This window comes from Lasioglossum baleicum, chromosome 16 (genome assembly GCF_051020765.1).
Source record: "Lasioglossum baleicum chromosome 16, iyLasBale1, whole genome shotgun sequence".
NCBI classification, from domain to species: Eukaryota; Metazoa; Arthropoda; class Insecta; order Hymenoptera; family Halictidae; genus Lasioglossum; species Lasioglossum baleicum.
Window position 1 is genome coordinate 1,547,942 of NC_134944.1, and position 12,812 is coordinate 1,560,753.

The following is a 12,812-nucleotide window of genomic DNA, read 5'->3' on the forward strand; positions in this document are numbered from 1 at the left end:
GACCCTTCCTTTCGGGGCTCGGTATTCTTTTGATATTTTTCATCATGTTATATGCATAAATCTTTCCGAATAAATGAAAAACGAAAAAAAATGGAAGTACATACAGTAATCCTTAGAGCGTGTTCCCGCTGCTCGATTTCTTGCATCTGCAGGAATTGTGACCTTCTCTCTCTCTCTTTTTCGTGCGTAGAGTTCGCTCTACGTGAGACATAAACAAATGAAGTGGGAACAAAAAGAGTATACCCCACTGTTCCGAGACAGGATTTTGTAGCGTGAAACGCGTTTACCCGACATTTAATTTTCCTGGCGAGAAGCGACCGCGCGCGTCTCTTTCCTTTCTCCGTGCTTTGCATTCAACTTTGCCCGGGGCTCCAACTCTGACTCCGCCACTGGGAGTGGTGAAAATGGCAGTTGTAGAAAAAATCATGAAAAATTCCAATTTCTTCCACTTTTCATCGTTTAGAATTCGTAAACCAATTAACTAATTCCAATGAAATTTTCAGAACGTTGCAAAATTGTAAAATAGGAAAATTGTAAAATTGCAAAGTTTTACAATTGTAGAATTGTGAAATTGTTACATTGGAAAATTCTATAGTTGTAAAAAGATGAAATTGTAAAGTTTTAAAGCTGTAAAATTGTGAAATTGGAAAATTCAAAAGTTGCAAAGTTTTACAATTGTAGAATTGTGAAATTGTTACATTGTAAAACTCTAAAGTTGTAAAAAGTTGGAATTGTAAACTTTTAAAGTTGTAAAATTGTGAAATTGGAAAAATTCTAAAGTTGCAAAGTTGAAGCACAATTGTAGAATTGTGAAATTGTTACATTGTAAAATTCTAAAGTTGTAAAAAGTTGGAATTGTAAAGTTTTAAAGTTGTAAAATTGTAGAATCGTGCTAGAATCTATTTCCATGATTGTTTCATTGGACAAAAAATATCACTTTCTCTCGTTTTTTATCTAAGATGAGAAAATTAATGACCAACATACATTTTTCATTGAGAAACCTCAACAATTTCGTCACGCTTTTTGTAACAATAATTGGATGTTGGGATTTTCTGTTTGGGAGTTTAATTAAACGCCATGTCTAAAATTCGGTCTGTATTTTCTCTGTGTTGCTGTTTCGCTAGGATCGCAGAATTCGCGCGCCGGAAGTTCCGGTTGTTTCCGTATAGCAAGCTGGGCTACATGAACCTAATTCGTTGAAACGCGTCTAGCAGTATAACAAGTAGCGGTCATGCTATGATATCTACCGTGGGTATACAGTGGGTGTAGAAAATATTCGTACACTAATAAATTTCAAACAAAACTGTGAAATTGTTGCTTATTAACTACTTTTTTTGTAAACAATGAATACGTACATATTCTGAGAAGTCTATAGAATAGATACAATGCAAAAAAAAATTAATTTCTGGATTAACTTGCGAATATAATAAGGAAAAACAAAAAATCGACTGAAATACACCAATAAAAAGTATTCGTACAGTTTCTAACTTTTTACAATTTGAGAAAAAAAACGTAATGTAAATTAATGTGACATTAAAAAATAGTTAATTAATATTTGGTTGGATAGCCTTTGGCCTTTATAACCGCTGCAATTCTTCTCGGCATTGAATTTACTAAATTTGAGGTCACGTGTTGTGGGATCTTGTTCCACTCTTCCTTCAGTGCATTTTTTAAGCTCTCTTTTGAAGACATTTCATGTTTTCTGATATCTGTCGTTCTAAATAATCCCACAGGTGTTCTATAACATTGATATCGGGAGATTGTGGCAGAGTTTTCAGATACGCCGGTGTGTTATGTAGTATCCACATTCTGGTATTATACGCAGTATGCATCGGATCATTATCGTGCATAAAAACGAAATCATCTTTAATATTCATTTTCTCTGCACTAGGATCAAGATTGCGTCTCAAAATGTCAATATAGACCCTGTGGTTCATTATTCCGTCAATAAATTCTAATGCGCCAACACCAGCTGCACTCATGCAGCCCAAACAAGTACTGAACCTCCACCGTGTTTGACTGTAGGTTTTAAGTTTTGTGATTTCAATTCTGTATTTTTTTTTCTCCAAACGGTACAGTGTCCATCAGACCCAAAAATGTTGAACTTACTTTCATCTGTGAAGATCACTTTATTCCAGTACTCCACTGGTGTTGTTGCATTATTATTTGCGAATTCCAGTCTTCTCTTCTTATTCGTTTCACTTACGAAAACTTTTTTATGGGGCCACCCGTCCGCGACATCCTGAATTTCGTATAAAACTGCGCACAGAACTAGCAGATACGTCAATGTTTAAATTATTTTTAATGTGTTCAACTATTTTTATTGCACTTATTCTTGGATTTGTCTTTACCATTCTAATAATAACTCTACCAGTGTATTCATTGATTTTTCGTGGACGTCCACTTCTTGATTTATTTTGTAGTCTTTTTCGTAGCCCATACCTGTCAATTAAACTTTGTATAGTAGATCGAGGTCTACTTACAATACGCGAAATTTCTGCTAAACTTTTACACTGATTGTGCAAGTTAATAATAATTTTTCTTTCTTCTATCGTTGTTTCCGCACGTTTCCGTCCCATTTTTCAACGATAACTTTTAATATTTCGGGATTTTGAAATGCTATTGATGCCAACAACGTTTCTAAATATACTGAGGAGATCAATCATACTTACACCGCAATTTGTTTATGTTTACATGGTATGTTCGCGTTAAGAACTGTTCCCTACGTAGTTCGAATTAAAGAGTGTACGAATACTATTTGCTGGTGTATTTCCGTCGATTTTTTGTTTTTCCTTATTACATTGGCAAGTTAATCAAGAAATTAATTGTTTTTTGCATTGTATCTATTCTATAGACTTCTCAGAATATGTACGTATTCATTGTTTACAGAAAAAATAGTTAATAAACAACAATTTCACAGTTTTGTTTGAAATTTATCAGTGTACGAATATTTTCTACACCCACTGTACAACATTTCTCAAGTAATAAAATATTGTATAATTAGCAGTCTGCGGATATCTCTATGCAAAATAAACATTTTCTTCGTCAGTTACAAGATTCAAGAACCGAGGGTCATTTGACCCCACGTGGTAGGTTCGGTGTTAAAGAAAAGAAAAATGTGCGACAACGAAGGATTCATTGCTCTCTACAATATGGAAACGTGTCCACCACTAGCGCGCGAAGAATTCTGAATTTTCAACCTTTATGCGACACGACATTAATTTTACTTCACACAGCGATATTACAGGAGACACGTGTTTACATCCATTACTGCGGATACATGTGGCAGAACGTAATTTGCAGTCATGGAGGAAAAGAATTTCACATGTCGTAAAATGTGAAACATTTTCTTCTTATTACACTATAAATATTTAAAACAAATTCGCGTGTTCGCAATTCACTTTGCGGGGACGGATTACGGAGGAAATTTCAAGTTTAAATTAAGGGAAAATTTCAAGTTTGAATACTTGGGAAATTTCAATATTAAATTTAGGGATATTTGAAGTTTTGAATTGTGGGAGTTTCGAGTTTAAATCGAGAGAAATTTCAAGTTTGAATGCAGAGAAATTTCAAGTTTAAACTGAGGGAAATTTAAAGATTTAAATTGGGAGAAAATTGACTATTTAAATGGAGGGCAACTTAAATATTAAAAATGAGACAATCTCCTTCATTGTTGCTGCTGTGAGCAGGAACAGCTTCGAAGAACTTCGTTTTTTATTGTTTTTCACGATGATCTCTCAGCAAAAAATCTGAGAAAATTGTACGACACTGCCCGTTATAGTGCTTTATTAGGGAACTAGACAGTAGAATAGCATTTTTTCGATAAATCTGAATATTTCCGATTTGTTTGTCTTTTCTTCACTTTTTACGAGCACAGTTTTCAACAAAAAAAAAACTTAGACGTTAACAGAATCAGCAAACCAGCGGGCGCCGTGGAGAAGCGTTTAAAATTCCAAATTGGTCCCGTTAAAAAGTTTGCTCGTAAGAGGTGCGCCGGGTAGTCGATTCTTCACCCTTAGAGAGGGCTGCTCATGGCTTTACTATAGCACGCGTCGGCAGCCGGTGACACTTTTACAGTGTCCTAATTCATTCGATCAATGCGGCCGTAATTAGGCGGCATTATGCAAGAAGATGAGTCGTCAAGTTTGGAGTTCCCTGACCCGGATCTGTTTGAAAGACTCGCGCCGGAGATAGGAAATGTTGGGGGAAGTTTCGAGAGAGTCGAAGCTCTGACGCTCAACTTGCGAAAGTGGATTTCGAGAGAGAGAGAGAGAGAGAGAGAGAGAGAGAGAGAGAGAGACCCTGATGACTGAATGAGAAATTCGAAGAGAACGAGCTAAATTGTTGACGACTTTTGTGCTCGATTTGCTCGGCAAATTTCGTATGTCTGGATCGATTCTGATATGAATTAGGTTCATACACGACTCTCTTTTTGCATAAATATTATCCGATCCGTAAAGCTTTGTTAGAGGAGCCGCGATGAGATTTCTATTTCTTTAGTTAGTTCTAGGAAACTGGAAAATCCGGGAACTCACAATTAGCACCAGTCTACTTTTGCAAACTTCGAAATGTCGTTAAACTAAAAGCGGTATCTCTCGTATCGACCATTAGATTCGCGAAAGAACGGCGAGAGAGAAAAGTTTAACGAGTTGGAAGGGCCATCGGCGATAATCGAAAAGAAGTTGGGATTGTTTTCTCGTAACGGGGCCGATGAAAGGCCACGCCCGATGACGATACACAATAAGTGCACGACCTCAGTGTCTGTGGGTTACACTACCCTTTATTTCTCCTGTTCTGCTTAAGAAAAAGTGACGAAAAAATTCATGAATGTTCTACAAGGGGGAGCAAACAACAGTAAATTATTTCAGAATTTTCGGACGCAGCGTCGGTTTTGAAAAAAATCCCGAAGCATAAGATTTCGATAGGATCCCCAACCTCACTACCTGGGTTAGACTACATACGAATTATTCTCCGTTTCTTCTGTTCTCCTCGGCGAAAAATTACAAAACAATTCATGAACGTTCTACCTAATAACACAGAAGTCTGTGAATTTTTTCAGAATTTTCGGCCGCGGCGTCGATTTTGAAAAAAATCCCGAAGCATAAAATTTCGATAGGATCCCCAACCTCGCTACCTGGGTTAGACTACATACGAATTATTCTCCCTTTCTTCTGTTCTCCTAGGCGAAAAATTACAAAACAATTCATGAACGTTCTACCTAATAACACAGACGTCTGTATGATATATAAAATCCGAAACGTAAACCTTGCGATAGGATCCCCAACCTTGCCATCTGGATTAGACTACACACGAATTATGCGTTATTTCTTCTGTTCTGCTCGACAAACAATTACGAAAAAATTCATGAACATTCTACTTAATAGCATACATAACAGTGAATTATTCCAGAATTTTCCGTTGTCACCCCGCGTTCCCGAACCTTATTAATATATTTGTTTACTCCAAGAAAATCTGTCGTCGTTTCAAAATAAATAAACGTAACAGAATTACGGCGCTCGTTAAATACCCCATGAAGGGAACATGGTCTCTTAAGATGCGCGCTTAATACTTCAAGATACATACATAATATGCACCTGCTCTGTCATTAATTTTCACTGTACATTATGATGCACTATGATCGTAAATAACACCGTTATTCTCTGCCGCTCGCTCTTGTGTTTTCATAATTACCAATTATAATTATAGAAAAACAATAACGCCGGTTTAATCTAAGAAAAACGCTCGGTTCCGTACTGTTTCTTAGATCCTATACAATCCTTTTCTTTCTTTGACAATAAAGAATAAATGTATATATAAAATACACAATAAGGAATAAATATAAATGTATATTGCAGACGTATATATCGACTGGTATTTATTTTGTTGGTAACGAAGCGACTCGCATACACTGTAAATTTAGCGAACGGTTGGCCGTAACTCTTTTTAAACATCTACCACTCTGAATAGATAGATAGTCATGACGCACGCCGGCCATTTAGATATACCCCATATGGATTGCCGCCCCGTTAAAAGTTAACGCTGGTTTCTGTGAAAATTTATCTCTCTGTCCCACGCAACATCGTTAAAATTTTAAATTATACGTACCTATAGCATTATACACACATACAGGGTGACTCATGTGACGTTATCACCTCAAATATTTTTGTTGTTTTCAAGGATACATTAAATGTCTTCAAGACAAAGTTGAATAGTAAAATGGGGCTCCATAAAATGTTTGTTTTTGTCATTCTTTTTAGAGATATCAAGGTCACCTTCATTTTTGAAAATGGAACCACACTTTTTTAAACATCTACGATGTGATAGTCCCTTTCATTGCGAAATTTCAGAACAAGTACATTCTTATTTGGACTCAAGTATGCCAAGTATTTATATCGCGGAAAGAGAAAATCAGGGAAATTAAACGTTCGGGATTCTCTGAAGACACTGCGCCGCTACCCTAACTCAAACCGTGGCAAATTGCCTGCAAGCAGTAAGCATTCCTACTTCCGTTACATTGACGCGGGAATCCATCTTAATAATCCGCCTATTAACGGTACATAGCAATTTCTAACAAAGCGTCTCGCCAGTTCTGCTAGTTCTAGCCAAGTCCGCGTGAATCCTAATTCCCTGAAAATGGAGATTCAACCGACATTCTCTGTCGACGGAGCATACTGCGCTCTGCACAGCTCTCTTCCTTTTAACTCTAAACGTCAATTGTCAATAATCATTATTTCTATATTATAAATCTAGGATAATCGTCGTCTATAAAGAATTCTAAAAGTCGAAGAAGTAGGAAGAAGAAGAAGAAGAAAGTAGCAAGAAACAATGTGCGACGTTATACAAATATAAAATTGAAATATACTCTACTATACTTATAATTATAATCATAATTATACAGGGTCATCCGTTTTTAAACGGCCAAACGTTAACCAGCTGTACAGGACCCCAAATGGAATAACTTTTACCGCTATCACTTTTTTTGTTTCGGCCTTGATTTCCAGATAATTGCAAAAAACCATCATTTTTTGAGTTTACATAAAATTAAATATCTCAGGACTCCAATGATGAATTTCGATGGTTTTTCCTTTGTTTAGTTGAAAATAAGTAGGGGCATCTTTTTTATTGATTAAACTTTTTTGTATGACCTTCGGATCATGGTTTTTTTGGCATGGGGCACACCGCCATTTTCCAACTTATTTCTTTCAGGCTCCACGGCGTGCCCCACGCCAAAAAACCATGATCCGAAGGCCATACAAAAAAGTTTATTCAATAAAAAAGATGCCCCTACTTATTTTCAACTAAACAAAGCAAAAACCATCGAAATTCATTATTGGAGTCCTGAGATATTTAATTTTATGTAAACTCAAAAAATGATGGTTTTTTGCAATTATCTGGAAATCAAGGCCGAAACAAAAAAAGTGATAGGGGTAAAAGTTGTTCCATTTGGAGTCCTCTACGGCTGGTTAACGTTTGACCGTTTAAAACGGATGACCCAGTATAATTGAAATATACTAAAATGTTACGTGTGTAACAAAATGCAAAGCTGCAACAGGGTTTGGAGAAAGAAATCGGAATGAAATCTAGCTTTCTCTAGTTTCACCAGTTCCAAAAGAATTTCGCGGAACCTACATTCCACTGATTTCTCTACGACATTGTATGTTACGACAGACATTTCCCAAATTGAAAAGTTGTTCTAACACAATGATTTTTTCCGTTTGTTACAGTTACGAAATTCATCCGAATTGGAATAGCTGACAAGAACGACAATCCGCCTTACTTTGACAAAGGCCTCTACGAGGCTGAAGTAGACGAGAATGAGGACATTCAGCACACTGTTCTCACTGTCACCGCCAAGGATCACGACGAGTGTAAGTCAAGATCCAATGTTACATATGTAATGATTAGACAGCGGATCTTTATGCAAAATAAAAAAATGTTCGTATCGATTGCAGGGCACAGGAGCCAAATAAAAATTCTATTCTTCTTTTCGTTATCCTGTTAAACTGAAACTAATACACATTGATGTTCTCAAATATTTTTAACATAACCACTGCGCTTCAAATTGTACGTGCCCATTTTTGTTATAAATGCATAAAATCCGCAGTCCAGTAATAATTAGACAGGAGCTCTTTATACAAAATAAAAAAATGTTCGTATCGATTGCAGGGCACAGGAGCCAAATAAAAATTGTTTTCTTCTTTTCGTTATCTCATTAAGCTGAAACTAATACGTTGATGTTCTAAAATATTTTTAACATAACCACTGCGCTTCAAATTGTACGTGCCCATTTTTGTTATAAATGCATAAAATCCGCAGTCCAGTAATAATTAGACAGGAGATCTTTATGCAAAATAAAAAAATGTTCGTATCGATTGCAGGGCACAGGAGCCAAATAAAAATTGTTTTCTTCTTTTCGTTATCTTATTAACTTGAAACTAATACGTTGATGTTCTTAAATATTTTTAACATAACCACTGCGCTTCAAATTGTACGTGCCCATTTTTGTTATAAATGCATAAAATCCGCAGTCCAGAATTTTATGCCTGAATTGCACCAAACTCGAGTGAAATGGAAATTTATTTTCTTCCTCGGTATGTTTTTAATAGATTGAAAATAATAGAACTATTTGTATTTTTAAATTCTTCTCCTGTTATTCTAATCTAATATTCTCGTAATCTTCTAATCATTTTAATGTTCTTGTAAATGCATAAAATCCGCTGTGTAGTAATAATAGAGAATACTTCTCTCTTTTTCTAATGGCTGGCTAAAAAGTTGAGCAAAGTTGTTTATGTATCGATAGAGTAACATTCCTTGTTTTTCACGTAAGAATTTGAACAACTGTTCAAACAATAATGTTCCATTAACAGGCTTCTTTCACCGCTAAGGATAGAAATGGAAGAATTGAAATTGCAAAAACACTGAAATGTTTTTCTGCGTTTTACAGCCTCGCGTATTCGATACGAGATTACAAGCGGTAACGTAGGCGGAGCTTTCGCTGTGAAGAATATGACCGGCGCCATTTACGTCGCAGGTGCATTGGATTACGAGACGAGAAAACGGGTTAGTACTTTAATACATATGTATTGGTGTGTGACTGAAGTAAAAGATAGAAACGCGAACAGAAATACTGACTGTAACACTGACAAAAAGAATTAAGGACACACTCTCCGTTGGTTAATCCTTTTTAACCGACGAACTTTCGAGATACCTAGACAATTAAATTGTTTTATATAACCATTTTCTGTATAATCCTCTGTATACGTTTAAAAATAATTATCAATTCTATCTGTTACAACTTGACAGCTATTGTACGCTTTGCACTGCGGATCTTTATACAAAATAAATATACATAGTCTGCATCGATGCAAAGGAATAGAAACTAGAACGAATGTTATTCCTTCCCTTAATGATTTTAACCCTTAGCACTCTCGAATGGCGACTCTGAGGCGCCGCTAAAAATTGCTGTAGTCTTAGTCAAAATATTGTTTACATTATTAAATATGTCGGTGTCTAATCAATTACTAAACATTTAGGTATTGCATGAAGTATTATTCCAATTTCATATCCACAAAATTTAAAAAATCATAGAGAATGAGGATATTCTAGGTCGAAAGAAATGTAAAATTTTCGAGTTAAAATTGCTCCGAGTGCAAAGAGTTAATAGAGGAGAAACTATTTTATTTCTTGTTATTATTTACAAACAAAGTTGGGGCTGCTCTTTACCGGAATCAAAATTTGTGCCTTTCTCGAAGTTTCGATCCTGTAGGATCAATGGTTCAGAAGTTATACTTGCTTAAAGTTGGGCAGTCTGCAGTGTTTTTCGTCATATTGGCGAATTTCCCTATAAACGCATGAGTCTACTTATATCTATTTAATCTTACAGTACGAGCTTCGTCTTACCGCTTCGGATAACTTGAAAGAAAATCATACAACGGTCGTGATACACGTGAAGGACGTAAACGACAATCCACCTGTCTTCGAACGACCAAATTACGGGGCGCAGATCACCGAGGAAGACGATAGGATGTTGCCGAAACGTGTCCTAGGGGTAAAACCAAACAATTCCCATATAATTTCATATACAGGGTGTCCCAAAATTCCTTCAACAGCCGGAAATCGGACGTTCCTCAGGTCATTTTAGTTCCTGAAGCAACATTTTCTTTTTTTAGGAGTTATTGCCGAACAACACGGACCAATCAGGTCGGCCGATAGACAGTTGGGTCGACTGTGCCGACTCGCGTCTAGGTAGCGCTCTGATTGGTCCGGGTTTTTCTTTTTGCTGAGGAAAATGTCGCTTCAAATGACGTCAGGAACCTCCCATTCCCGGCTGTTGAAGGAATTTTCGGACACCCTCCTGTATATAGTCGCTATTACAATACATTAAACATAATAACATACCAAAATATATTTTGATTTTCTTGTTTTCCAAACAGGTCACTGCTTCCGACGGCGACAAGGACAGAGTACAAAGTATTGTTTACTTCTTAACGGGTCAGGGAATCGATCCTGACAATCCAGCGAATAGCAAGTTCGATATCAACCGTACCAGCGGAGAAATTTATGTTCTACAGGTTCGTATTACATTTATTTTGTTAAATGTTCTTTGCGAACACTTCAAATGCGAATTAAAGCACATCAAATTCTATAAGAATCGCCTATATTGGTTATCAAAACGAAAAATTCATGTTGAACAGCTCTGTTTTTATTAGATACTCTGAATAGTGTTAGTTCCGTACAAACATACAATTTGTTATTGTATTTTTTCAGCCATTGGATAGGGATCAACCGAACGGAAGACCTCAGTGGCGATTTACTGTGTTTGCTCAAGACGAAGGAGGCGAAGGTCTGGTCGGATATGCCGATGTTCAAGTGAACTTGAAAGATATCAACGACAACGCTCCAACGTTCCCTCAAGGAGTTTACTTCGGCAATGTGACGGAAAATGGCACAGCAGGTATACCGTTTTATCGATTCATACTAACTGAACACATTTTGGAGAACATTTAGGCTGCGAACACACCAGTGGCGCACGAAAACAAGGAAACAGAACACTAGAAAATTGGTCAAACTGTAGACAACAAATTTGAAATTGAAATTTTACAGGACAAGCAAAAGAAAAATAATTCCAATTTGTCTTAATAGAATGTATGAGAGTAGTTTATAGACATTGTGGCTGGTTATTGCAACTTTTAAGTTATTTCAATTTATAAAATAACTAGAGGGGAGTTGTTGCTCGCTCGCTTCCCGAGTAGCGTTGTTGTAGCTCGTTCGCGAGAGGGTTAGTGGTATGTTTATAATGTCGATAATCCAAACAGACGTCGATAATGTAAATTTCATCGAAATTTGATTAAAAGCTGCGACGTTCTATTGAAATATTGATTAAAAGCTGCGACGTTCGTTTTTGTTGTTGTATTGAAATATGATTCTAAAAGCACTTTTAGTTTTTCCCGAATTTTCCATTTTTCCGTGATACTTATCCAATTTTTCCTATTCCTATAACCTAGTTCGGACTAATACGAACATTTTAAAAAAAGAATTAGCCAAATCGGTCCAGCCGTTCTCAAGTGATGCGCTTACCAACGAACAGCATTTGATTTTTATTTATATAGATAGATAAATACCAGCCTCACAGTAACCAGTACCATGTAAAAATATGAAGAAAACGTTATGAAATCTTTATTTAATAAATCTACCAGGACTGATGTCTCCCTTTGTTTGGTAAGGAACAACTTTTACGATCTCTTTTCATTGATATTTGTTTCAGGAATGGTTGTGATGACAATGACAGCAGTAGACTATGATGATCCGAACGAAAGTACGAATGCTAAGCTAGTTTACTCGATCGAGAAGAATGTTATCGAGGAAGAGACTGGTTCACCGATTTTCGAAATAGAACCGGAAACTGGAGTGATAAAGACTGCGGTGTGCTGTTTGGACAGAGAACGTACACCGGATTATTCTATACAGGTTGTCGCGGTGGATGGAGGGGGGTTAAAGGGTACGTATACATTGTTTATTATGATTTTTCGAGAATCATCTGTGTTCCGTCGCGGAACTAGTACTTAGTACTTAGTATTTAGATTGGTACTCTTATGTACAACAATCAAGTTTCTTTTAGAAAAGTCCACCGGTCCAGAGATAGCCATCAGTTTTTACACTTAAAAAGATAACGAATGAAAATGTTTCTCTCTCGTTTTCAGGGACGGGGACAGCGTCGATACGAGTGAAAGATATAAACGATATGCCTCCGCAATTTACAAAGGAGGAATGGTTGACCGAAGTGGACGAAACGGAAGGTCCAGATTTGCCTGAAATGCCAATCCTCACGGTCACCGTTCACGACGAAGACGAAACCAACAAGTTCCAATACAAGGTTCCCTCTCTATAATGTCCCCTAAAAATACTCTAAATAATAAAGAACAACTATTTGATACGTTACAGCGATAGTAATTGCTTCCAATTCTAATAGGTGATCGAGAGCAGCGGTTATGGTGCCGACAAGTTCACCATGGTGAGAAACAACGACGGCACGGGCTCCCTAAAAATCGTCCAATCGTTGGATTACGAGGACCAACTGCAAAGCAATGGTTTCAGATTTAGGATACAAGTGAACGACAAGGTAAAACATTCAAAGTGAACCCATGTTTCTAAACTAGACTTCGTCTAAAAAATTAACTTGGGGATTTCAAATTACTTTACGAAATCGGGGATTTTATGTTAGAACTCTTGAAAAGATTATTTTTCTTTATCTAAGCTGATCAAATTAAAGGTAGCAAAAGATGTGTCCAGGCACAGGGCGTTTTACGCGCTAG

General features: G+C 36.6%; 1 protein-coding gene across 10 annotated transcripts in view; it reads left to right on the forward strand.

Moving 5' to 3' along the window:
- The window catches only part of LOC143217166 (neural-cadherin), a 211,129-nt gene that overhangs the window by 188,672 nt on the left and 9,645 nt on the right, over window positions 1-12,812 (forward strand). For all 10 annotated transcript variants that reach the window (XM_076441042.1, XM_076441033.1, XM_076441032.1 and 7 more), the window contains 8 exons: window positions 7,725-7,868; window positions 8,945-9,060; window positions 9,884-10,048; window positions 10,434-10,571; window positions 10,768-10,954; window positions 11,765-11,998; window positions 12,201-12,373; window positions 12,470-12,619. In XM_076441042.1, the coding sequence (XP_076297157.1) occupies window positions 7,725-7,868; window positions 8,945-9,060; window positions 9,884-10,048; window positions 10,434-10,571; window positions 10,768-10,954; window positions 11,765-11,998; window positions 12,201-12,373; window positions 12,470-12,619 (1,307 nt within the window). The remainder of the gene's footprint in view (window positions 1-7,724; window positions 7,869-8,944; window positions 9,061-9,883; window positions 10,049-10,433; window positions 10,572-10,767; window positions 10,955-11,764; window positions 11,999-12,200; window positions 12,374-12,469; window positions 12,620-12,812) is intronic.